This window comes from Myiozetetes cayanensis, unplaced genomic scaffold, assembly GCF_022539395.1.
Source record: "Myiozetetes cayanensis isolate MyiCay16 unplaced genomic scaffold, myiCay2020 scf4, whole genome shotgun sequence".
In the NCBI taxonomy this organism is placed as follows: Eukaryota; Metazoa; Chordata; class Aves; order Passeriformes; family Tyrannidae; genus Myiozetetes; species Myiozetetes cayanensis.
Window position 1 is genome coordinate 13,036,077 of NW_026087631.1, and position 24,091 is coordinate 13,060,167.

Sequence of the window (24,091 nt, forward strand, 5' to 3'; positions counted from 1 at the left end):
GGTGCAGAAGCAAGGTAAGAAAGATCATGAGATTCCTCACAAAGCAGATTTGGCCTCTGCAAACCTCCACAAGCTTGCCAATGGGACAGAAACACCCAGGGATGCTCTCGTACCTGCAACTGACAGCACCGAGTGGAGACAGATCTCTCCCGCCTCCAGAGAGACAGACACTGAGTGAGGAACAGCGGGAGAGAATGACTGACTGCCATGGGAGGTGGGACTCGGGCCACTCTCCTCCAGCCACATGCTGCTTGCAGGGGCACACCTTCCTGCAGTAATGTGAAGAAACAGGCAGCTTTATAGAAACACAACACAGGTTTCTGTTTTAATGAGAAAATAATTATATACTTGCATTGTAGGCCTCACAGTCACTATAAAACAGAAGCAGGATAACATTTAAGTGGTTAACATACAGAAAGCCAGGTATTGTTGAAACTAGTTGGTAAGTCATGACAAGGATGCTGCCTTTTGGTTGCCAAACACGTCAACTCTATTTTCCTTCAGATAATGTCAGTACAGAGCAAGATGAAGCCCAAATTGGCAGCTTTAAAAATGAACTGTTCAGAAAACCTGCACTGTAACTCCAAACTGATTATAATCACAAACGCTAATGCTTAACTATTTCTCAATACACAGTTTCATTAAAACCAGTCTTTGCCACGGGAAAGGATCTGAGCGTTTCTTTTGTGGAGACAAAGTTAACTCTGCAATAGTGCTCTTTTGTTGCATTTGATACAGTCATATATAGATAGATATGTAATACTGGCGTATACTTATCAACACCTAAGCTTGGTAGCATGCAAATCAAATAACAGAGGCAAGGAAACTGCATCTCACTCTTGTTACCACAGCACTGAATGTGCTGCTGACTATGAGTGTCCATAATTTCTGGAAGAGAAAAACTGCTGGGTGGAAAGTCTGTCTGTCCTGGACTGTTACGTGCCAATACTTCTGTTGCAGGGGCCAAAAGCAAACACTTCTCCCGCAGAGGACTCCTGCCTGGGGTCTCCTCACCACCACATCCCCTTTCTAGAGGAACAATTTAATTTTCACTTCAGGCTGATTGTAGCGGTATGGGGGGATGTGGCAAAGCATGAAAAGATGCCCAATAATGAGCGATGTCATTGGCTTCCAGTGAGAGAGCAGGAGGGAAAAACAGGCCTACAGGCTAAAGAAAATACTACCACAAGTTCCTGGGAAGGCAGTCCAGGGCTCAGCCAGCTTTCAAGAGCAAATATTGGGGGAAACTCTGAAAAGCGGCATTTAATGCAAGACCACCTCAGCTCAGGTACAGAGGCCATATCCTCTTCTCAGGAAACTCTTTTTTCCCATTCTCTCTTAACCTCTCCCCAGAGGCGGAGGGAGCCAGGAATCTTCTTGACACAGATGTGCAGAGCTCACAGATGCAGCTACATCACGTATGGTCTCACTAGTGCTGCACTGGTGCCACTGCTTTTCCTACGGCTGTACAGTAACGACCCGCCTGCAGATACGAATCACAGTGTTGACTGCCATGTCTGAACAACAAGTCCCCTTCATTAGGTATGTAATTCCTTCACAGGCATGGTGCCTCCCCAGGGTGCCTCCTTGAGATAAGCTTGCTGCCCTAATCACAGTGAACTCTCGGTTCAGCAGCGTTTTCTTCTGTTCAATAGCACTTACGGAGACAACTGACCGAAATGAGTCCATGGGTATATACAGTTGTATTTGCTACAATTCCCTGAAAATAAGCCTCAAAATTATATGTGTCCATGGACAGAAATCATATGCTGAAGGGTGGTGGTGGTGAATAATTTGGTTGCAAGCTCTGTGTTTGAGAAAAGCACCAAAAGTATGTTCACAGTATCGGTACTCATTTTAAATGAGCTCACTGTTTCAGGATAAAACAGCACAGCAGGTCATGAAACCAAGGAAAGGCTTAGGGAGGACACAGTATCCTGGCTGATGATTTCTTAAAAAGATGCCAAAATAATAACTGACTGTAAAAAAGACAGTATTTTGTACAGAAAAAAAGCTTGGTGTCTTTTTTCCCATCACCTCCCAAACTTGTTGGTTTCTAGTCCAGAAATTATGGTTCCCAGTTGTAAAATACTCCTATTGTATTGCTTGGTGATAAGAAAGAGTAAACCCGCAGCCTCTATACTACATACAAATACAAAGCACAAGAATTAATACCACATTTCTTTTCCTAATCGTCAGCTTACAAAACTGGTCAATACTTTGCAATTGTGACTCATGCAAATACCATGTCGGGTCAAATTTTAATATCACAAATACTGCATTAACTCAGTGCCTTATTTTTATATCCCCTTTCGGAAAAAAAAAAAATAAAATCAGAACTCACAACTATAAGCTGGTAAAACAGCTTTGGAGAAAATAATCAGTACACCCACACACTGCCATACATGTCCTGGTATGCCAGCCTCATGCACACGCCCGCACACACACACACACACACACACACACACACACGTGCCCACACGCACACACAGAACCACACTAATCCTTCACTGCTGATCCCAAGCCTAAGCAATAACTAAAGGCTCTATGGTTTGCTTGTAGCGCTGGAAACACCTGCTGAACGGCAAAAGTAATGTCTTCTTCCCTTGTCTGCTCTTCCTTGCTCATTCCTTCCAACTCATTATGCCCTTTAGCTTTTTTGTTGCCTGGAAACGTGAAGACTTCCACAAAGCACTCTACTTCAAAGGCTGTTTACGTTGTATAAATATAGTTGAACACATAACTATCTTTTTTCTTTATTTCTTACCTCTTTCTAGGCCAGAGTCTGGCTTAGTTCAATTATTGCCTCATTTAAAAATTAAATGTCCTTTATTTGTATCTCTTTCCCTCTACCTTTCTGTTTCAAATTATCCATCTTCAAACACATATGCCATTCTTTTCCCTCCCCACCATCAAAAAATAGTTGTCATCCGCTAAATACAGATTTTCTATTTAGAAACTTTGTTGTGTAAATATGCTCTGAGAACCTGGAGTTCAGGTGATATTGCAAGCATATAGGATCCTAAAGCTAAGGTAATCCATTTGGCTTAGCTCTCATCCCCATCTATTCCACTCCTAAATTGTGATGGCTTGTGTTTGCAACACAAGGACTGAGTCTGCTGGATTGTGTATTTGCAATAACTGCCTCCCTGTTTGTTGGGTTCTTCTCTTTTTAAACAGATAAATTACTAGAAAGGGGAGCAGAACCCACCCCCCCAAAACAACCAGTCCAATCCCAAACCCAACCCTTCAGTCTCCTCAAAGAAATAGAACAGAGGGCAGTGTCTTCGTGTGTTGTGGCTGGATAAGAGTATGCCGAATTAACGCCGACGGTCTTGGTGCAGCGGCTGTGGGAGGCAAAGGAACTGCAGGAGGTTCTGACAGGAGCTGCTGGGTGGACAGGGATCCTGGGGGCAAGGCAGGGCTGTCAATTCGGTCAGCAGGAAGCACAGGTGTGAGCCCTGGCCACAGACTCGTCCATGACAACTTCCTGCCATATGCCTGCAGCCGATCTCGTCCACAGGGACAACTGTGGACACCCCCTTGTGCCCACCCTCCCGAGAGCCCCCACCCCCTGCAGCCTCTCCACTGCATTATTTTCAGAGGGGAGATGGAGGGAAGGAGCTATTTTCTAGGTGTGTTTTTCCTGTAATTTCAGGATTGCCAGGAGCAGGATCATTTCTGTGTCTATGTGCATCGAGTTTCTTGTGTATTTAATAAATATCGGACTAAAATGCTGCTGCTTTCATGGTGGGTTTTTGTGTTTGGGGTTTTTGTTGTTGTTGTTGTTTGTTTTTTTTTTTTCCTTTCTTCCTTTCTCTTTTTTTGGTTCCGGCATGCCTGGTCGCTGTCCTCACACCGCGGCGTGGTTACTCGTCCTCCTCTCGGTTGGCATAAATGCCGGCTTCCCAGCGCAACGCCAGAGCGCTCTTCCTGCGGTTCACCCTGGTCGCCTCCAGGACCTGGTCAGGAGAGAAAAGGGAGAGCACAGGGTGTCACTCAGCTGCCCACAGCCCCCGTGTAGGGGTGTAGCACACTGTGCACCGGGGCAGGCAAGGACCAGCCAGGTAGGCAGGGACCAGCCAGGCCAGCCCCTCCCACGAGGCTCCCACCTTGTGCGAGATGGGACGACTCATGCGATGAAGCACTTGCTGATGTGAAAGTGGGGGGGATGGCACACAAGAGCAAAGCCACACCACGGGAGGACAGAAGTGGTAGGAGTTGTCTGGCAGCACCCAGCTCTCTTCAGGGGAGCCCCAGCTGCCCTTTACCAGCCCAGCTGCACATTGCCCCATCTCGGGGTCTTGGCCCTCTCCCCAGAGGCAGCTGCTGGTCTTTGTCTTGCAGCTGAGCTGCTGTCATCAAAGTGCTCTGGGAGTAAAAGGGCATTTACACAAGGAAGAACTACAAAACCTGGTACAGGATGGGCCCCAATACATTTATATGTATTTCATATGCACACAGTCACACACGCAGAGGCATGCATGCACACACTGGGTATGTATTGCACCTATGCACACACATAATAAACTAAAAAAGTAAGAAACAGTTTTAATATGTGTTTTAAGAAGGTTGGAAAGAAAATTAGACAACACCAAAAGGCATTATTGTGATGTCTGTCGATGTACTCCTCAGCAAATAATGCATGGCCATGGGTGTTTTCCACACAACAGAGATATAAAGGAGTCTGGAGCTTTCTTGCAGAAGCACATGGCAATGTTATTTTCTGACCAGTACTGAATTATCAGCTCCATGATAAAACTACAAAGCTGCCAATGTTCATTGCTCTCAGTTTGTTTTAAACCAGCCCTCCCAAAGAAGCAAACTTTTGAAATTTTTAATGTCATTTAAAAAAAAATTGTAAAAAATTCCCACAGTTAATATATGACTCTTCACCCATCCCCAGTCCCTACTGCTTCCTGCAAGCTGCTCTGCACACTCCTTGACTGCAAAAGAGTAGCAGATCTTTTGAGAAAGGATGCTATTTTATTCTTCTGTATAGGAAGTGAGATGCAGTGAGGACTTACACCTTGACAGCAACAGAAATAAATTATTTATTTATTTAAATAAATAAAAAATTAAAGAAACTCTTCTTTCAGGTGTAACAAGCTGTGGTTGGAAAAGTATAGAGGTACAAGGCTCCTGTAAAGGCAGTATCAGAAAATCAGCTCTGAGCTGCCAGTTGAAATTACAGGCCATCATAACTTTGCCTATGGGAACAAAAATGCATTCCTGCATTTAAAGAAACTCTCAGACCTCCTTTCAGGAGCTGAAGATAGGGTGGAGTTTTGCCAGTATTCGTATTTTTTTTTCCCTTCCAGTTTCTTTGGACTATGAACAAGCCAAAGAACTAAAGGCAAAATTTGGCCAAGAGAGAAAAATTTTAACTAAAGCTCTTTCTCCTTTTCAGCACTGACCAGGGCTACAAAGCTAGTCCAGGTCCACTAAAGGTATTTTTTTCTGAAATTCTGCCCAAAATCATGCCTCCTCATTCTGAAGAGCAGTCACCAACAGAAGGGGGGACAAGGGCTGAATGGTATCTGTTTTACCCCGTAGAGGACAAATGTGATCACAAACCTTACTATATAAACAATCAAAGTCAAGAAAAAAATTGTCGAGACGTCAGCCTGTAAACTGTGACTGGAGTTATTCCCACTGAAGGGGTAAGGACCACCAGCTTAAACTACGTGTCTGGGATTCTGAGTGCCTGAAGCAAGAAAAGACAACCCAAACTGAACAATGGAGAAGCAAAACTGGGAGTGGTTATCAGTGCATCATTCAACATAAATTTCAAACGTAAACTGCCAGTTTTTACTTAAATGAGGTCTGCTGAATTTGGCCTGTAAAAATATGCAGCTGAAAATAATACGAATTTTACATAATTTACAATGATTTCTAGTCAGTGGCTTCTTTGCTGAAAATCACAATGTTATGAAGGTCTCTAGTGATGGCTTGCAACAGTCAGGACCCTTAAACACTGAAGATTCTTGCTTTGCAATAGACGGCTTGTATTTGTCTTAAAAGATAGCAACAGGGTTTCTTCCATTTATCCCTGATCTGCAAACATCCCAGAGGCTTGTCTACTTCTGAAAACATTGTTGGTTGCTCCAAGCAAAGCTGAATACAGATTTGTATCAGAGATACCATGCAGGCTTTGAATGTGGACTTGAGACTTTGCAGGAAAACAAGTAGTGATGTCTGGCTCAGTATTAAAATAACAAGCCTTCTAAATGGTAGAGCGTATAAATTAAAGGTCCTTTTGAATAGTTACTCCAGCATTATTCTTCTAATCTATTGAGAAGAGTGTTTGACCTAAAACAACCCTTGTTTTTACAAGGCTGTGTCAGTTTTAGACCCGCTAGAGGAAACAGTGGCATAATTATAGCATGCAACTGGAATGACTGAGTGGGGAATTGGGACTCCTCAATGGAGCATTGAATTCATTACCCAGGAAGCTGCTTGCCTACAAATAGTCAGCAATCTCCATTTTAAAGTTTTTTTTTGGCAGGTATCAGGGCTGACCCTAGAGCCACCATGAGTCCAGCACACAAAAGCTTTCCACAGCAGGTCAAAGGAAGGAAAGTCATTTGCTTTTATTGTACTTCTGGCAGTTTTGGGGGTCTGTGACACACTGCACTTTGGCCATGTTACAAAATGCTACCTTAATGCTTCATAAGTGCCCTCCTTGATGATGCCCTACATCAGCTCAGTGGATGCAGGCAGGGCAACCCAGGCAAGGCCAAGCTTGGGTGCCCAGGGTGTCCTAAGGCAGCCAGGGTTCATAACTGCATGCAGTAGGCATATTCTGAAAATCAGAAAGATGATGAAGCAGACACTTCACTTATGCTTCTTCAGCCTGTGAACTATGCCCTAATGATAAGGCCACGTAAGTAAAAAAAGGCACTGTCACATAAAACGTCTGATTTGGGAGAGGTGATCTGAATACTATCTGCAATAGGACAAGAAGAATTTGGAGAGCAGAAGTAGGTGTGAGGGAAAGACAAAACATATGTAGGGTTGTAAGCAGCATTCTTCACCTCTCTGCAAAAAAACTGCTGTGTGGATCTTGTTGTTGCAGTTGGAGGTCTCACTAAGAACTGCAGGAGAGTTCTTTCCTCGTTATTTTTAAGGATTAAAAAACAAAAACAAAAACAAAAAATCTGAAACAGCTGCCACTGTTAGGTGTAAGATTAATTGTTCTGTCCATCCTAAAGATGGAGAATAACCTGTCCTGAGTTTCCCTCCAACATAGTTAATAATAATTGCTCTCTAAGTGCCAACACAAAAAGCAAAACAGATATATGCTTTAGCCCAAAGCATATTTATCTCAACCACTGAAGTAGTAGTGTGCTCTGTGTAGTCAGAAAACTGACTGCTATCCAGTACAGACTAATATTTATTGAACACTATCAGCAAAGCTGATGTGGAAGCAAAACAATTTCTCTAGAGCTTAAAATTTAGTGATTCTTCCCATCTGGACCTCGAAGAACTGAAAAAACCCAAACCAAACCAACCAACAAACAAAAACCAAACAACCAACCAAAAAGTCCCCAGAAAATGCAAAGGTCTGGGTGTCTAAAATCTGTGAGTACCACACACTACAGGTGCTGCAGCACATCCATGGAGCACACTGTGCACAAAGACACAGAAGCACAAATGCAGAGAACAGACTGCCTGCTCCTGCAGATGTGAGCGTTTCTGCTCAGGAATGATTTATTGAATGCTTTAAAGAAACCTGGAACTACCAAGAGAACATCTATTTCTCCAGTATGAAGGTATTTCCTCTACTGCACCTACTTAATCTATTCATTGGATACACTAGGAGCTGGGTATGTGAGATTAAAATGTGTTTATTTGGAATAAGACAGAAGGAGTATTAAATTGCTGCTGGTCAGTATTAAAACACAAATTGTATGCCCTGTGTCATCAAATCTAGTGTGTTGGTTTTCTGTTTTGTAACATAAAAATTTTCAGCAGTAGCCTTTAATGTTGCATAAATGTCACATAATTGCAGTTATCTTCTACAGTATGACTGGTATTTAGAATGCTCAAGCTACTATCCTGTAAATTTGAATATACATATACCTCTGAGGCCAAAAGCAGAAGATTTCGAGGATAAAAGCATCCCCTATATGGGCACACACGTAAGTCTCTTTAAAACAGTAGATGGATGTGCTTTTGATATAGGTTGCAGGGGTTTGGGGGTGATGCACCCACATCGCCCTAATGAAGCAGGATGTAATCTGCTGCAGGTAGCTTAACTTCAGCAGTTACTGTAGCTTAAGTTCAGCAGCTACTGTGCCTTGCTCGGGGGTTGTTTGCTGCCTCCCGGAGTGGAGCTGTCAGGCTGACTGCATGGATGGCCCTGCTCCCAGCTCGTGCAAACATAGCTGGGACAGCTCCAGTGCTGCCACCAATGGCTAAAACTGAGCCACCTGCCTGCACTGGAGTGGACAATGGAGAGCTCTAGTGAACAGGAGACAGCTCAGCTGTGAGGTCAGTAGAGAGTAGGGGCATTTCATGCCTTGAGTCTTGTTGTTCCTTCTGAAACAACTGCCTGGCTTCAGCTAAAGATTTCCAGTGAGAACCACGTGGTTTCTTCAGTCTGAGGCTAGATGCTGAGGATTAGCCAGAACATACACTTTCCTTTCACCTGCATACAAAATTGCTGTGTCCTACAGCCTTTTTCATTTCTAACACCTTTCCCATTCATGCACATTCACTTCCAGTTCCCTACTCCTTGTGTCATTATCATTACACAAGGTGCACACAAAACTCTTCCCAGCAGAAGGCCACGGGCTGGGCATGTAAAATCTACACCTGAGCTTCTGCCTTTCACACAACATCAAACACTCTGATTACTACTTGCTGTTTATAAATCTTGACTTAGATTATTGTGCAGATATTATGGAGGAGAAGAGGTTCAACCTGTGTTTAAAACCATCTGAAAGCACTCCTCTTATACTGATTAACTCTCTATAAACACAAAGATCAATCACTGGCTTGTATCAGTGAGATAAAACCCATACTAAATTATTTAATGAATAGGAAAGACTTGACTTTGCTTCACTCTCCAGGACAGAAAACGTTCATGTACTTGTCTTGAGGTAGCTGATGTGGTCAAGTATGTTACAGAATACAAAAATAACGGAAGGTTCATGTTTATAAAAAAGTGCTGGTGTTGGATAAATGAATGTCAGTCATTACCATAAACTGCACAGAAAATTACAGGCAATTGAAATATCCACATTACTAAGCATCTTGTTCTTAACAAACATTGCAAAAGTAGTGTAGTTAGTATCAATCAACTGCTCTTAAAATTACTGCCTTTGGCAAAGTCCAGTTTTATAGGGATAAAGAGTGTGCAAGTTCTGCCTTGCTAAAATACCAAATGTCACTCTTAAAATACTCTTTCCTTGGTAGGTCTGTGTTTCTTCTACCCTGAGACCAACACTGATGCTAAGTTGTGGGAGTCTGATCAGTCATCACATCACAACAGACAGGGACAAGGACAGGATCACAAAATGCAACAGACTCGAGGCCATGCACTTGATCTGACTCTTCTTCCACTTTTGAAAGGTTGATGTTCAGGTTCTTTACAAAATATAGAGATTTCGACATATTGTAATCAGAAACAAAGGAAAGCCATGGCAGTTTCACTCAGTATCTGAGGGTACTTGGATCCCAGGTTTAGCTTTGCCAGCTAAATCGTAGGAGGGATTAAGGAGAAGTTCTCATTTCTCGCCTCAGGAATGTTCAAGTCCTGGGCAACAGCTCCCATCCCTTTAATTACAACCCCTCCTGTGCCAGAAACTGGAACCAGAATCCAAGGGTTAGAAAAAACAGCCACACAAATATTTGTGGATGAGAGATATGTGGGAATATCACACACACACACACACTGGCATCCTGATTTTGATATGAAATGGCACTGGCACACGGTATGAAAACGCCAACTGCAGCAACATGCACTTGGAATCACCATGCAAGAGGAAGCAAAAATAAAAAAGCAGTTGAAAAGTACCTCAGAAGTAACTTTGCTAGACAGTAATTTACAGGTGTACTGGTAGAAAGGGAAAAGACCAGCATTAGTACATTGAACAAGCATGTTATAACTAGGAAACAAGAACAAATTAAAGAAATTGTAAGAACTGGCACATTCCATGGTATAACGTTTCAAGCAACTTGGGTGTCACAAAAAAAAAAAAAAAAAAGAAAGATTACTCAGTTTGGTGTTATTTTAATGACGTTGCTTGGCCAGTCTCAGTCTTGTTTACCATCAGTGCTTGACCTGTTCTCTTGCTGCTGCTTTTTCTCTTTTATTCATCTGTTGAAACTCTGTAATGTTAACACATCCTCTGGAAGAAACTGCCCCCTTTCCTGAGCAGTGAAGTTCTTCCAAGAACAGATGCGCTTGATTTGCCCTTCTGAAAGGCAAAACCCACAAGCCCAGGCCAGAGAGGCCTCGTTATAGCCACTGAAGCCAGACACAGAACAGGGCTGGTGATGCCTGAAGAAGAGACAGGGTAGACGTCGTCCTGAAACCACCCTCCCCTCTTTTGGTGTGTGTTATGTAGGGAGAAAGTAAATCTCTATACATCAGTACTGCTGGTGTGCTCAGCACAAGAGGGAGTTTCCATGGACATCCAATCTCTCCAAAATTCCATTCATAAGACCATGGCTGCTGTGCCATGGCACCCTGACTGCTCCCAGTACTCGACGAAGTCCCTGGTTCCCCTCACTCAGAAAGAGCAACACTGAGCCACATTCAGCTCTCTGGATGTAATGCTCCAAGTGGCAGCTGCCTGTCTGGTTGTCAGTTATGCTCCTTGCCCCATTATATTTCATGTTTTTTTAAAAACAGTCCAGTGATTTCTCTTTTGTTTCTTTAGTTACAGAAATTCTTTTTCCTGAGAACACTGATCAAATGTTCTCTGCTGACAAATCAAAGCTATTTGTTGTTTAAATAATAATTGCTTAGCCTGGCACGTAAAATATTAGCTCAAACTGACAGTGCTACAAGCACAGCACTTCTTATTTAAATTATCTTTCCCCTGTCAATGATGGGAGTTGTTTACCAAAGGAGAGCGGAAAATGGCAGGGAAGAGAAACAAAACACTCCTGCTGCTCCGAGGAAGTTCTCCCTGGCTGCTACAGGACATAGACCTCTAACAGGATTTTGGGTGGGCAGCAGCAAGAATGTAAATGTTGTTTGGCTTTATGCAGTGGGCTTAACTGGAGAGAAAGACAACAAACCTCAACACTGCGGGATTTCAGTGTGTGCTGGGGCTCTGTAAATACATTTGACAATTCATCCCAGAAAAGGATCTATCCCACAGGGTTGTCTGACTAGCACCAGTGCTTTGACTGCTCTTGAGCAGTGAGTGCCTGGGCCGCTTTAGCAGCAGCGGACAATCGAGTTGGCACCCAGAGCACACCTCTTCAGTCAGACACTGCCCAGACCAGCACTCTGGTCAGGACATCAGGGCTCACTTCAAACTGCAGAGGAGACCAGGCAACTGTGGCCAGCCTGCTTTCAGGGGGCACATGTGCCACTCTACAAGCACCTGAGGAACTGTGCTCGGGTAAACGTGACCATCACACTCAGGAGAGAAGATTTCAGCCACCAGCTATCACTTTACAGGCTGGGCAAGTCACCTACACTCTTCACAAGGATGGAGGAAGAGAGCAGGGTGAGTGAGAGCTGAGAGTCACCCCTCTAAGCAGAGCAGCTTCTCTGCTGTGCTGAAATTTCCAGCCACTGACAGACACTTGGATTCTCAAAGACCAATTCTAGTTTGCACAGCTGGAGTTTTATATTCATCTTTTTTTCATGTTCCTCACAGCTTCTGCAAAGGTCATGAGAGCTGTGATGTGTCCTGCCAGCCTCTGAGCATCCTTCAGAGAGAGATTCTCTGGGGAGATGCCAGAAAACAGCACTAACTGGAACAGGTGAAGCCACCTATTTTCACTGGGTGCTTTGCGGAGGTACAGGAAATCTCCTTCCTAAGATGTGGCCCCAAGATGCCACTGCCAGAACAAGGCATGCTTCTATGCACAATCTGGCTCCCTATGTGGCTGCAGAAGCCTGATGGACAATGAAATCTTGTTTTTCAACTGTCTCAGTAGAATAAGGGACCAGAAAGTTTCTGGCGTGCACTGGAGATTAATCTATTTGCATTTTAGTTAGCCAACAAAAGTGCAACAGGACTCCTTCACAGTGCATTCCTTCTAAGTATCTTATGTTGCTGTGCAATATTGACCAGTAATGATTAAAAAAGCTGACAGACTAGTGCAGTATTCATGTTACAAACCTTCACTTACTTCTATACTCTTTATGAGACCCTGCCATTAATGAACATCACTAGAAAGCGGTTTGTTGGAGCTCCTTGGCATTAAGGTCATTGTTCTGATATCTCTGGGAAATGCCTGGAGGACTATGGCTGCATCAGCAAACACATTTAAGGAGTTCCATACTGCACTTATATCTCACTACCTTCTGCACTCACTGCCCACAGTAATAACAACTCTGAGTAAGAAACAGCTCAGGTACTGTTGGGAAACATGTTGTATAAATAGTTGCTCCTGAATTTTGATACTTCCAGCTACAAAATTCATAGCTCTCCTTATTAGTGCTTCTAATAAGGAATGCCTTAATTGAGTTAAACTCTACTACTGTTTGTAGGGAAGAAAAACAAGTCCAGCAGGAAACAGCAAGCTGGCTATTGAAGGATCCAAGTTTTTTTTCTGAGACATTCCTAGTCCAGTTACACAAGGAGTGGTTTCTGGTGAAGTTATCAACTTACAATGAATCCTGAGCACACTCGGATGGGACTTTGTGGGTCTACAAACACAGGTGTGAATACATGCTTGATCCAAAAAGTTCAAAGAGTAACTGAAATAACCCACTGGAGGGTCTTGGTGATGTGTGCACTTACAGAATCTGCCAGTTCTAGTGCCGCTATCCACTGCTCTTGTCATTGGTTAACTTAATCAACTAAAATGAAATCTGAGTTGCCTTTAATATTTTCAGTGACACTCTCTTCCTCTCCATTGGCCCCCATCGTCCCATTTTGAACACCCAGCCCTTACAATGTGTTAAAATCCTTACACACTTGCAAAGTGATCTGAGCAGATTCTGGTGAAATAGGTTTTTTTTATTGTCTGTTGTTTCTTGTGAGTCATGGTCTGCATCACAGAGCAAAAAGTGAGAAGGAAAACTTACACTGCTGTCGTCCATCCTTTCTCGTCTCTTAGTTTTGTGTGTTTCATAATCCTCCATGAGGGTCTGCATCAGGTTCTTGGGTCGCTGGGCTCCAGCAGACTCCTCAGAAGGAGGGTCTGACTGTGAGACAGGGCCTTCGGTGGTAGGGGATGGAGGAGGCTTGATCTTCTCTATCTTCCCTGCAATGATATGAAAAAGAATGACCCTTCCTAAGCTGAGGACTCACAAGTTGTTTATGGAAGATGACAGCTGGAGAAACATTTTCAGTAGGGTTTGAACAAAAAAACTTTGGAACAGGGTTTGTGAAAATCTGACAAATCAGGGTGGTCATGCACTTTAAAAACACTCTCCTTGCTGCAATCCAGTACACCAGAACACTACAAAATCTTTTTACAAAACCTAGAAGAGTCACCAAATGACACAATGCAAGTTTTACCCACCACTGTTGTTCACAGTAGTATCTTCTTGAATTACCCCAGTTCCCTCCTGTATGATATATTCAGTGATTTGGAAATGTTTTTAAGATTCTGGAAAACTGCAAGATTTTTTTTTTCTGGCTCAGACAATACAACACACAGAGACCATGCACAAGACATCCAAAGAAGGTATCTTGTTAAGCACTGCTGGCTTTTTCTCTTTTTCCAGTAATTTGTATCTGCTTTGTAGGCAATAAAGGCTTTGGGTTGATCCCTGGTGCTGCTCTTCCCTGCAGCAGTTTCCTGCAGGTTGCACAGTGTGCTCCTGGAGGAAGACCTGTGGCAAAACAGGATCAGGTCTCTGTCCAATAAACCCTTCGTTCAGACAGGGCTCTTCAGTCTCCTGGTGGGAGGGAAGTCAGAGAGAAGTTGGGTTTCTCTCCAACTGAGCCCATTTCACCCCATGGAAGGCTGTTTGAGGCACACTAACCCCAGAGGTGGGTAAAAGGCATATCAGAATAAGAAAACCACTTTACAAGCTGCAGGAGAGCTCAAGGGGGTGGACAATCCATGTTTCTCTGGGAAGGAAAGCCTGCCTTTCTGATCGCCAGGCACTGGTCTGGGCTAAGCTACCCACCTTCTCCTGGTAGGAAGAATGGGGATGACAGTGGCAGGTCATAGGAATAATGTGCCAGGGTTCTCAGCTAAGACATAAGAAAGCAATACTGAACCAAAATCAGATTTCCTTTTCTATGGGACTACCATCAACTCTTTGAAATACGACATTTCAATGGATGAGGGAAAAAACCCCAAACCAACAAAGAAACAAACAAAATGCCCAAAAAACCCCAAAACAAAGAAAAAAAAAAAGAAAAAGAAAAGAGAAAAATATCAACTGCAAACCCCTTAAAAATAAGTGAAGTAATCAGAAGGACCATGCAGATTTTCATGAAAGTCATTGCTGAGACAAATGAAAATCCTAGATGCTCCTTCAAAAAGCATCATGACAGTGGCAGCCACTAGAGAGCAGCCTTGAAACCTCCTGTAAAAATCAACAGCATTTATTCTTAAAGGAAGAAGTGAAATCTCAGTAGGCACTCTAGAGGTGTTTTTAAAAGAAATCTCCTGGCCAGGCTAGTTTCATTTCTGATTAGTGTTGAAAAACCCAGCATGACTACTTTCTTGCCACAGGCTTATCTTAAGCTGGATGGTGCAGGGATGAGGCTGGGAATTCATCCTCCTTATATGACCCTAACAGAGAGTGGAGGGCGAGTTTCTATGAGCCCAGGTTCTTCTCTGGGTTGCATCAGGTTGTCTTGCTCCATAGACAACAAGGAGTTATACTGCCAAAGCAGAGACGAACAGCAGGTTCTGAGCTGCCCAGCTGCACCCATGTGTGACTGCTCAACAGAAAAGAGTAAAAACTACTATCACCTTGCCAGTTAGGTCCAAAGGGTAAAAAAGTGTGGTGAAAATAAAAGGCCTGACTGAGGGTCAGACATCTTGCTGTATTACTTCATTCTTACACTAGCAATTAAATGTATGCAATTAGTGCAGGAAGAATTAGAAGTCTCAGATGTTTGCCCAGCTTCTGCTTTCCCCTAGGGATGTAGACACATCACAGGATGCTCAGACTCACAGACAAGCCTAATGGCTGAAAAGAGCTCCTTCCACTCCACTTCACCTGTAACACAATGCAAATCGTAGGTTTTGGGGATTTACATTTTATAAATGGGATATCTCCAAAGAGATCTATTGCCCCTGGCTGGGAGGCCCATCAATTGTCATATTCATATAGTCACAGAATCATTAATGTTGAAAAAGACCTCCAAAATCATTGAGTCCAACCTTTGTATTATATGTATACTTATATATTCTATATGCATACATTGTATGTATATGTACACATGTATGTATACATATAAAAAAGGCTATAGCATCCCAGATCTACATGTACACATTTACTTTTTATTTACACATGTTGTTGCCATTTTTTAAGACACCTGCATAGCAGAGAAAACTTTTCAGATTATGACATTTCAGCAAGACAGACTGTTTCAGGAAACCAGTCTGTGCTGGAGTCAGGGAGTAGCTGAAATAGACAAAAGAAAAGGTCCCTCTGGCAATATGGAGCCTCATTACCACTTAAGGTGAAAGGTGGGCTCTTTGCTCTTCTGGAACACCAAGTGAGCAACAGAAATACGCAAAAGTACAGACATGCAAACATTAAATGAAGAACCTCTCAAAGATACTCTCACTTCACACATATTCCCCACTACAGAGGGAATAAAAGAGCAAATAACAAATGAGCTGGGTTAGTATGTTGTTAAGGCACTCCTGAAGTGCTCACGGGATGACTGATGAGCACTCCAGAGGAATCCTTGAAGAGGATGATGAACTTTGCTTTTTTTCTTACCAGTGCCTATGAAGGGTGGTAAGGAAACAGCATTTTCCATAAACATTTTTGCTCTAGCCTTTCTCAAAATTCTGATTTTAAAAAGGAGTTAATGCATATGTGTTATACCTGATCCTTTACTATTCACAAGAATACAAGGCACTAAGAAATTTTGCAATGGCCACAAATACCAAACATATCTTGCCCCAAAGTTTCTGCCTCTCCTCCCGCCATACAAAAAGTAATTTCAAGCTACGGTTGAACCTGAGAAGCTTTCTTAGTGTATGTACTTATTAGTGAAAAATAGAAGTGGAAAACAGTTTTCAGGCTGAAAAGGCTCCTCTGACAAAGGCTTAAGCTCTGCAGCTGCCACTCAGAATAAAAAAGTAGGGAAAAGAAAGAAAAAGACAACACACAGACATCTCTCACTATTTGGAGGCAACAGTTACCTAAAATTTAAAGGTATTGCTAAGTTACCACTCCCCCACTTGGCTTATACCACCCACTGAAATTCACTCTTTTAGTGAGGGCTGAGGACAACAGAAGATGGCTAATTGGTGGGCAGCTCTCCTTGATGGGTGTGCAAGTGGGTCTGAGCGCCTGCAGGTGTGTGCAGGGAGTGCAATGTGCCTTCTGCCTCAGATGGCCACACTTTGGTGATAAGCACCGAAATGGCAGATGTGACAGCTTCCCAAAGCTTCTCCCAGGCATAGCTTCTTGTGTTAGGGATTTCCCTATACCTCGTCATGGCACAGCAAGATTCACAAAGGGTTTCTCTTCGACTGAAAAGCCTTCACTGAACCATCAAGACCTTTCATGTAATGATTTTCACATTTCCTTTGACGGACAGGATTACCTAGAGCCAGGCACTATAGGAAATCAGATACAAGTTCTTCATAGTCCTAATAAAAGGAACATAGGAATTACATCTCCAAACGTATGCTGAATCCTCCTGTGTCACACTCTTATCATCCTGCTCAAATAAACCATCAGACAGCCCCAACTCCTCTGCCCAGGAGAGATGCTGTACCACCTGTACACTGTAAGAGGAAAACACTGACTTGATATGCAGCTGCTCATGCTGTGCCAAGTGCAGCAGAAGCTGCAGCAAAGCAATACAGGAAACTATCAAATTTAAATAGAGCTCCGCAAATATTTTGGGATCCATGATGACTATCCATGTAGCCATACTCAGGCACTTTCTTGGTTTTTCTTGAGTTTTCTCATGCAGGAAACCCAACACTTCGTGAAAGAATTCGCACAAGTTCATCTTCACCTTCCCAGAAGTACTCTGGAGAAGTCTTGTCCTGTGTGCACATTCCACTGAAGTTACCCTGTATCTTGATCCAGTGATCTGAGATGGTTTAAAAGGTTGCTTCAAAGCACCCCAAACAACTTGGAAGGACACTTTTTAGCACTACAGAGGTTTACTACTGGAAGACTTTTTAGATTGTGATGAGTGGTTGGCAGACAAATTGAGTGCTACAGTCAGCCTTAGGAAAGTTGCATTGTCACAGTGAGTAAAACCAGCCTGTTTGCTATCTAAAATAATTAGCAGTTACTTCACACGTACACTCAACATGAATGGTGTTAAATCTTCCACATTCCACAGTTCACTGCAGTCGTTTTTTGCACTTTGTGTTTCTGTTATCCACCTAAGTATCCACATCCACAGCAGCGAAGAGCAGCAGGAGTAATAAATAACCAGGGAACACCTGGAGTCCTAGTACAGCTACTGTGCCCAGATCAGCACCTAAAACCAACCTTTTAAGGCCATTGCTAATTAAGTTAATTATTAGACCTCCTAAAAAGAGTTCTGGTGAGTTTACACTTCCCCAATTAAAGGTTTAGAAACAGATTTTTCAAATTTAGACTTGACCCCTTAATCCCTTCCTGCTGAGATATCCTGATGTTAAAAGTGCCAATTCTTTCTTTCAGAAAGGTAATCTGCTGACAGAATTACTTCTGTTTCTTCTTTAGGAGTATTATTATTATTATTATTTTTCTTTGTGAACCTAGATATTCATTTTACAGTATATAGTGGATTTCTGTGGCTGGGTTTTGGTAGCAGGGGCTAGGGGGTGGCTTCTGTTAGAAGGTGCCAGAAGCTTCCCCTGTGCCGTGGAGCCAATGCCAGCCGGCTCCAGGAGGGGGTTCCTGCTGCTGGCCAAGGCTGAGCCAATCAGGAGTGACAGAAACACCTCAGTGATAACATATTTAAGAACAGAAGGTTGTCCCACAGAAAGAACTTCAGGCAGGGAAGAGCAGAGTGAGAACATGGGAACAACAAGGTAGACCCCAAGGTCAGTGCAGGAGGGGCAGGAGGTGCTCCAGGAGCCAGAGCCGAGGCCCTGCAGCCCGTGGTGCAGACCATGGTGGGGCAGCTGTGCCCCTGCAGCCCATGGGGGACCATTGGGGTGCAGAGACCCCCCTGCAGCCCAGGGAGGAGCCCACACTGGAGCAGAGGGATGCAGGAAGGAGGCTGTGACCCCGTGGGAGGCCCAGGATGGAGCAGGGTTGTGTTGGGGACCTGTAGCCCCTGGAGAGGGAAGCCCATGCTGGAGCAGGTTTCTCCTGGGTAGGACTTGTGGCTCCTGTGGGGGACCCACACTGGTACAGCTCATTGGTGAAGGACTGCACCCCATGGAGGAGTGACCCGTGGGACAGCAGTTTGGGAAGAACTGCTGCCCGAGGGATGGACTCACACTGGAGAGCTCCATCAAGGACTGTCTCCTTTGGGAGGGACCCCAGAGGAGCAGGGGAAGGATTCCTCTCCCTGAGCAGTGGCAGAAACAACAACTGACCATAGCCCCCATTCCCTGTCCCCCTGCACTCCTGGAGGGGAGGAGGAAGAACACGGAAGGAAGGAGAGGTGGGGGGAAGGTGTTTTTAATATTGTTTTATTTATCCTCTTTGGCTCTTATCTTGTTAGTAATAAAGTAATATCCCCACTTTGAGTCTGTTTTGCCTGTGAAGGTAATCAGTAATCGACCTTTCTCAGCTCTGACCTCAACTTATGAATCCTTCGCTGTTTTTTTTTTTCCTCTCCTCTGTCCAGTTGCAGAGGGAGAGCGAGAGAGTGGCTTTAGTGGGTACCTAGAATCCAGCCAAGGTCAACCCACTACACAGTACCAGACATATTTGACAGCATATTTCTTACTGTGTCCACCAGAAGCAGCTTTGTTTTTTCTCTGTAAATCACCTCTGTAACTGCCTGCAACTAAGCTTCACAGCCAGACTTTTTTGCCTCTGATGAATTACATTTCGCCTCTGTTTTTGCAAATATTTAAAAGATCCTGTAAATATTAAAAGTAAAGTGGCTGCAATCTTGCAAGGGATTGCATGGTATTCCTCCTCCCTATTTTTAAGGATGCCCGCAAGCTTTAACTGCAGTACAGCTGGCTAAAGGCACAGCAAGGATGAGAAGAGCTGAGGTTACACACCCTGCAATGCTACGGGCTGACGTACTCCAGCTGAGAGCTATGCTGAGCACATCTGCTGCTCAGAAAGCACTGAAAGCAGAAAATTTAAGAATGACTTTGGCAATGCTCTCTGTGGGTTTTTTTTGATCAATGACATTCTTAAACGTTGCCACATATTCATTTTTTCCTAGAAATTATTTCTTTGCCTTGTCACCAGCTGCAAAATGCAGTAGCTTGAGTCACTGCCTAATAGATCCAAATTTCTTTCTTGAACGTGTGGTAGTTGGACGTTTAAAGGAAACTGTCTGGAATGATTCATTATAAACAGAAGTTCATCATTTTCTCTAGAACATAACTTGCAACAAATATTTTTAGAGACACAAAGTAAATGCCTTGTTATGTAGAGAAAGTAGAAGTACAATGTTCTCCCAGATGCTCCATTAAAACAAGCATTAGCGCCAGCAGCACTTCCAACACCACTTGTGAGTAAAATGCAATCATTATCATTTTGAGCACTTTCAGCTACAGATGATGCCGTTTCTGAAAGCGGTCATGAACACACCTTTACGCAATGAGTCCTCCTAGCTGACGTCTGTGGTGCCCTGTATCTCACATCTTGTCAGATATTGCTCAGAACACCTCAGATGAGAAGAGGTTCCTATTAAAAAGGCTGTTCTATAGGAGTAATAACAATAGCACTCCAAAGAAAGGATTGATATCTGCTACATTTTTTGGCACAAACCACAGGTTAAAATCATCCCCTTTGCAGAAGAAACAAAACCAATTATTAGCTATTTATGTGCTCCGTAACACTCCAAGTTCACAATCATATGGGTAATGAACTAAATCCAGATCTTACTCAAGCTTGCCATGACTTTCAAAAGAAAATGACCATCAGTAGCTCATGTTTACACCAGTGGAAGTAAGGACAGAATCTAAATACTCTGGCTAAAATGAATACTTCTTCACAATGATCACTGTTAATAAACCTTTTAACTACTTGGAAAGCCTATGTAGGTATATGCTTATAAAAATCACTACAAAGAAAGAAGCCTGGTATGTGTTTTTTATATTTTTTTTCTGTATTATATTAAGAAGGCATGAGTGCTTTATTTTATTTCTTGAGAAGGGGAAGGGGGAAAGAAATATGCTCAACTGCAGTGAATGTCACCACAAGAACCCAGAAACTGATCAGTCAGAGGAGGACTTCTACTGAATCTATTAGGCATTTTGTTTGTGATGCCTGTTTAATTCAATAGTGAATGATGCTGGCTGAAATACACGGCAACTTATGACTCTGGAGATCATTCTACAAGACAAAGTTCATTAAGGCCAAGAAACACCTGAAAACAGAAAGCAAAATACACAGAAAAAGAAATCTGATTCAAAACGCTAATATATGTGAATCTCCACTACCTTTCTACTTCCTTAATGACATGCAAGAAAACAGAAAGCCTGTTAAGAAAGGCCTTGTATGTTTGTCTTTCAAATAGCCATATAGCTCCAAAAACAGCTGCTGTCCTTCCCTGAGATGATCTTAAACTTCAGTGGGTGGTTTTATCAGCACAGGGACATAGTAATCATGATCAGCATCTCTAAGTTTATCCTGCACCACATTTGTCAGAAACCAGAGCCTTCCACAGGTGTGCTCACAAACTGCATGGCTGTCCCATGCAGTCCTCCTGCCTGCAGTTTCCTGGCAGACGAAGTCATGACCCTCCCACTCCCTGCAAAACAATGTTTTCATTCAAAAATGACATAAAACTAAGCCATACCTTAACCTTCAGTCGCATTTCACTTCCCCTCTAACACTTTGGGCTCTTACCTGGTGCAGTTTTGTAAGACACAGTTCTGGTGGGCATGTGTGGTGCGCTCTTTGTAACAGGGCTTGGTGCCATTTGCAGACCTTGCCGCTGCCTCTTCAGCTCCTCTTCTCTTTCCTGGGCAGCTCTGATCTCTTCTTCTATCATCGACAAAGTTCGCTGTTTCCTCGACCGTAACTTGAAAGGACCTACGGTCACTTCAGGTTCCTGTGTGGCCAGGATGGAGGCTGTGCTCCTAAGCTCAGCTGCCTCTGAATATTTGCTGAAATAGCTGACTTCATGTTTGCCTTCCTCCACAAGGAATGGCTGGCTGGCTGAGTACGTGGGTGACTGCTGCAAACTCTTCCCTTCCCTGAGTCCTGAGTCTTCCTCTTTTGAAGTCTTTGGTATGGTGTCCCTTTTTTCTTGAACTGGTGAAGACACCTGGGGTGGCTCAAACACTGGGTTCTGATGCTCCTTGGAGGCTGGAGCTGGCCCAGTGGTGGCTGATTGCTCTTTGACTGAGACCTCTTTTTCTGCTGGTATTTCTTCTTCATTGCAGTTTCCTTTATCCACCTGCTCAGCTATGGCTTGTTGGATGGCATTTTGAACAAGCAGGCCAGCCTGGTACTCCAGCTGGTCATCCATCAGCATGGAGTCTGCCAAGGTAGAGAAGGGGGAATCACAGCCTGGGTCACTGAAAGACTTAGAGATGCCTTCATTCCTACTCTCAGCTGGAGTGTCGGCCTGTGGGGTCTGTGGCAGGGAGAAATCTGCCAGCGAACTTTCCTGCAGGGCGCTCATGGTCTCGTTGGAAGCACCACTGTCGCTTATGTTATCCATGCTGAAGTCATTGGAAAGGGTTTCCAAGACGGTGGTATCCTGAGACCTAACAGACAAATCATCCAAACCAGAGTCAAGCTCCTCTGGAGGGGAAGAGGCGCTGCCTGGCTTTGGGAAGTGGTCTAGAATTCCTTGTCCATCGTCCTTCACCACTGTGAAGACCGCTCTTGCACTCATGAATTCTCCCTCCTCTGCCCACAGTTTTGAGGCTTGTCCAGCTCTGGGGTTATCACTGACTGGTAGCTCTCTTGCTGTGTCAGCCATGGTAGTCTGGGCACTTTTGTCATTTTCTGAGGTACAGGAGACTTTCTGTGCTTTGACAGCTGGGGTATTGTTACCCTCAACCTGTCCTGTTTGCCCACACACTGAAACAGGTCTTGTCACAGAGGACATCGGCTTGTCCACATATGGAGAATTGAGGCTTTTGTAGAAGGGTTTGATGGAGAACATCTTGGGTGTTCCTGACCGCCTCGGTGGGGCCTGACCCTGAGATGGACCTGAATGCTCCATCAGCTGGAACTGCTTTCTGGCAGCTGAGAAGTCAATTTGCTCTGTGACAATATCCTCTTTTTTGATATTGACTGACTCTGGGGCTACAAAGGAGCAGCTGACCTGTTTGGGGGATGCTGGTGTTGCACCTTGCTGCTGCTGTCTCTCCTTGCGCTCCTTGTACTTCTTGTGAGACTCCAGATGATCTTCATCCAGTTGATCCTCCAGGGGCTTCTCTTGAGGAGGGTTCCACCATTTGGCGGCAATGTTGGGGTTTTTCTTGACAGCCTGGCTCTTAATGAGTTCCCTTCTTTCCTTTTCAAGTTCCATCATTTCTTCCGATTGTCTCACTTTGCGGACTCTGTATTTTTCCTTCTCTTCCTCATCTTCAAAGAGCTTTGAGGGCTTTTTGTCTTCATGGAAGGCTCGCAGTTCAAACTTTGCCTCTTTCTTAAGGGTTGTAAGAGTTGTTTCTCCATCCTTAGAGGATCTTCTAGAACTGTTTGAAGAACTGGGACTTCCTGGCACCTTCAGACTCTCCCTAGTGTCTTCTTTCAGTCCACCCAAGGAATGGCCATTAGATTTCAGGTTCTCATCAGTCATGCTAGCTTCACATGCCTCAGCTTCCAAGGCTGCCTGCTTGTCGGCTACATTTTCTTCCCTTTCACTGGGTCCTGAATCTTTACTGACATTAGCAGATGTTCCTGAGCCATCCATAATGGAGACTGCACTTGGTTCGGGGGAGGATGTCCCATTAAAGGTACTATCTGCAGCAGAATCACAGCAATTTGCTTCCAGCACTTCATCAAGGTATCTGATCTCCTTAGCAACTTCGCTGTCCAGAGATTCGTGCCTTTCCTTAAGTCCATTGCGGCTGGCAGCAGGGGAAAAAAAGTGGGTTGGATTGTCTACGGGATGTGGTGAAGCCACTGTGGTGATGCTTTTGTGTTCAGAAACTGGAACTTCAATTTCCATTTTCTCTTCCTTTGTAGCAAGCACAGTAGCTGGCTCCAAGAAATTGGCACAGTTTTGGTCTCTGTTTTTTCTCAACCGGATGTCATCCTCAGGGATTCTGGAAGATTTCTAAAATAAGAAAACAAAACTATGATGAAGTCCTAAAAAAATTCATGCAATTTTTTAGTAGGTAAATACCATCTGAAAACCAAACCCCAGCACTTCCTAAACTTGAGATTAAAGCATTCCCTCAAAATGTGAAAAAGCAAGGCAAACTTCACACAAAAAACAGGAAGTTATCTTACCATAAACTGGAAAAGGTATTAAAACAACAACAAACTTTCATTTAAGGATCTCCCATCTGCTTACCATCCTTACTTTGTCATTATTTCATGCCTGTGTCTTGGTCTGTGACTAGGAATGAGCTCTGGGTTTCCAAATTAATACTGACTTGCCAGTTTAGACTCTTCTAAGATTTGCATATGCAGTACACAACACCTATGATCTTGGTATTTTAAAAATGCTTTCCACACCTAAAGGAAATC

At 43.7% G+C, this 24,091-nt stretch overlaps 1 protein-coding gene across 8 annotated transcripts in view; it reads right to left on the reverse strand.

Annotated features, from left to right (window-relative positions):
- Positions 1–296: 296 nt before the first annotated feature.
- The window catches only part of PALM2AKAP2 (PALM2 and AKAP2 fusion), a 261,758-nt gene continuing 237,963 nt past the window's right edge, over positions 297–24,091 (reverse strand). For 7 of the 8 annotated variants that reach the window (XM_050330182.1, XM_050330179.1, XM_050330181.1 and 4 more), the window contains 4 exons: positions 21,284–23,675; positions 13,226–13,404; positions 10,025–10,063; positions 297–3,962 (listed from right to left, as the gene is read on the reverse strand). In XM_050330182.1, coding sequence (XP_050186139.1) covers positions 3,870–3,962; positions 10,025–10,063; positions 13,226–13,404; positions 21,284–23,675 — 2,703 coding nt within the window. In that variant the 3' untranslated portion in view covers positions 297–3,869. The remainder of the gene's footprint in view (positions 3,963–10,024; positions 10,064–13,225; positions 13,405–21,283; positions 23,676–24,091) is intronic. The other variant, XM_050330178.1, reaches the window with a different exon arrangement.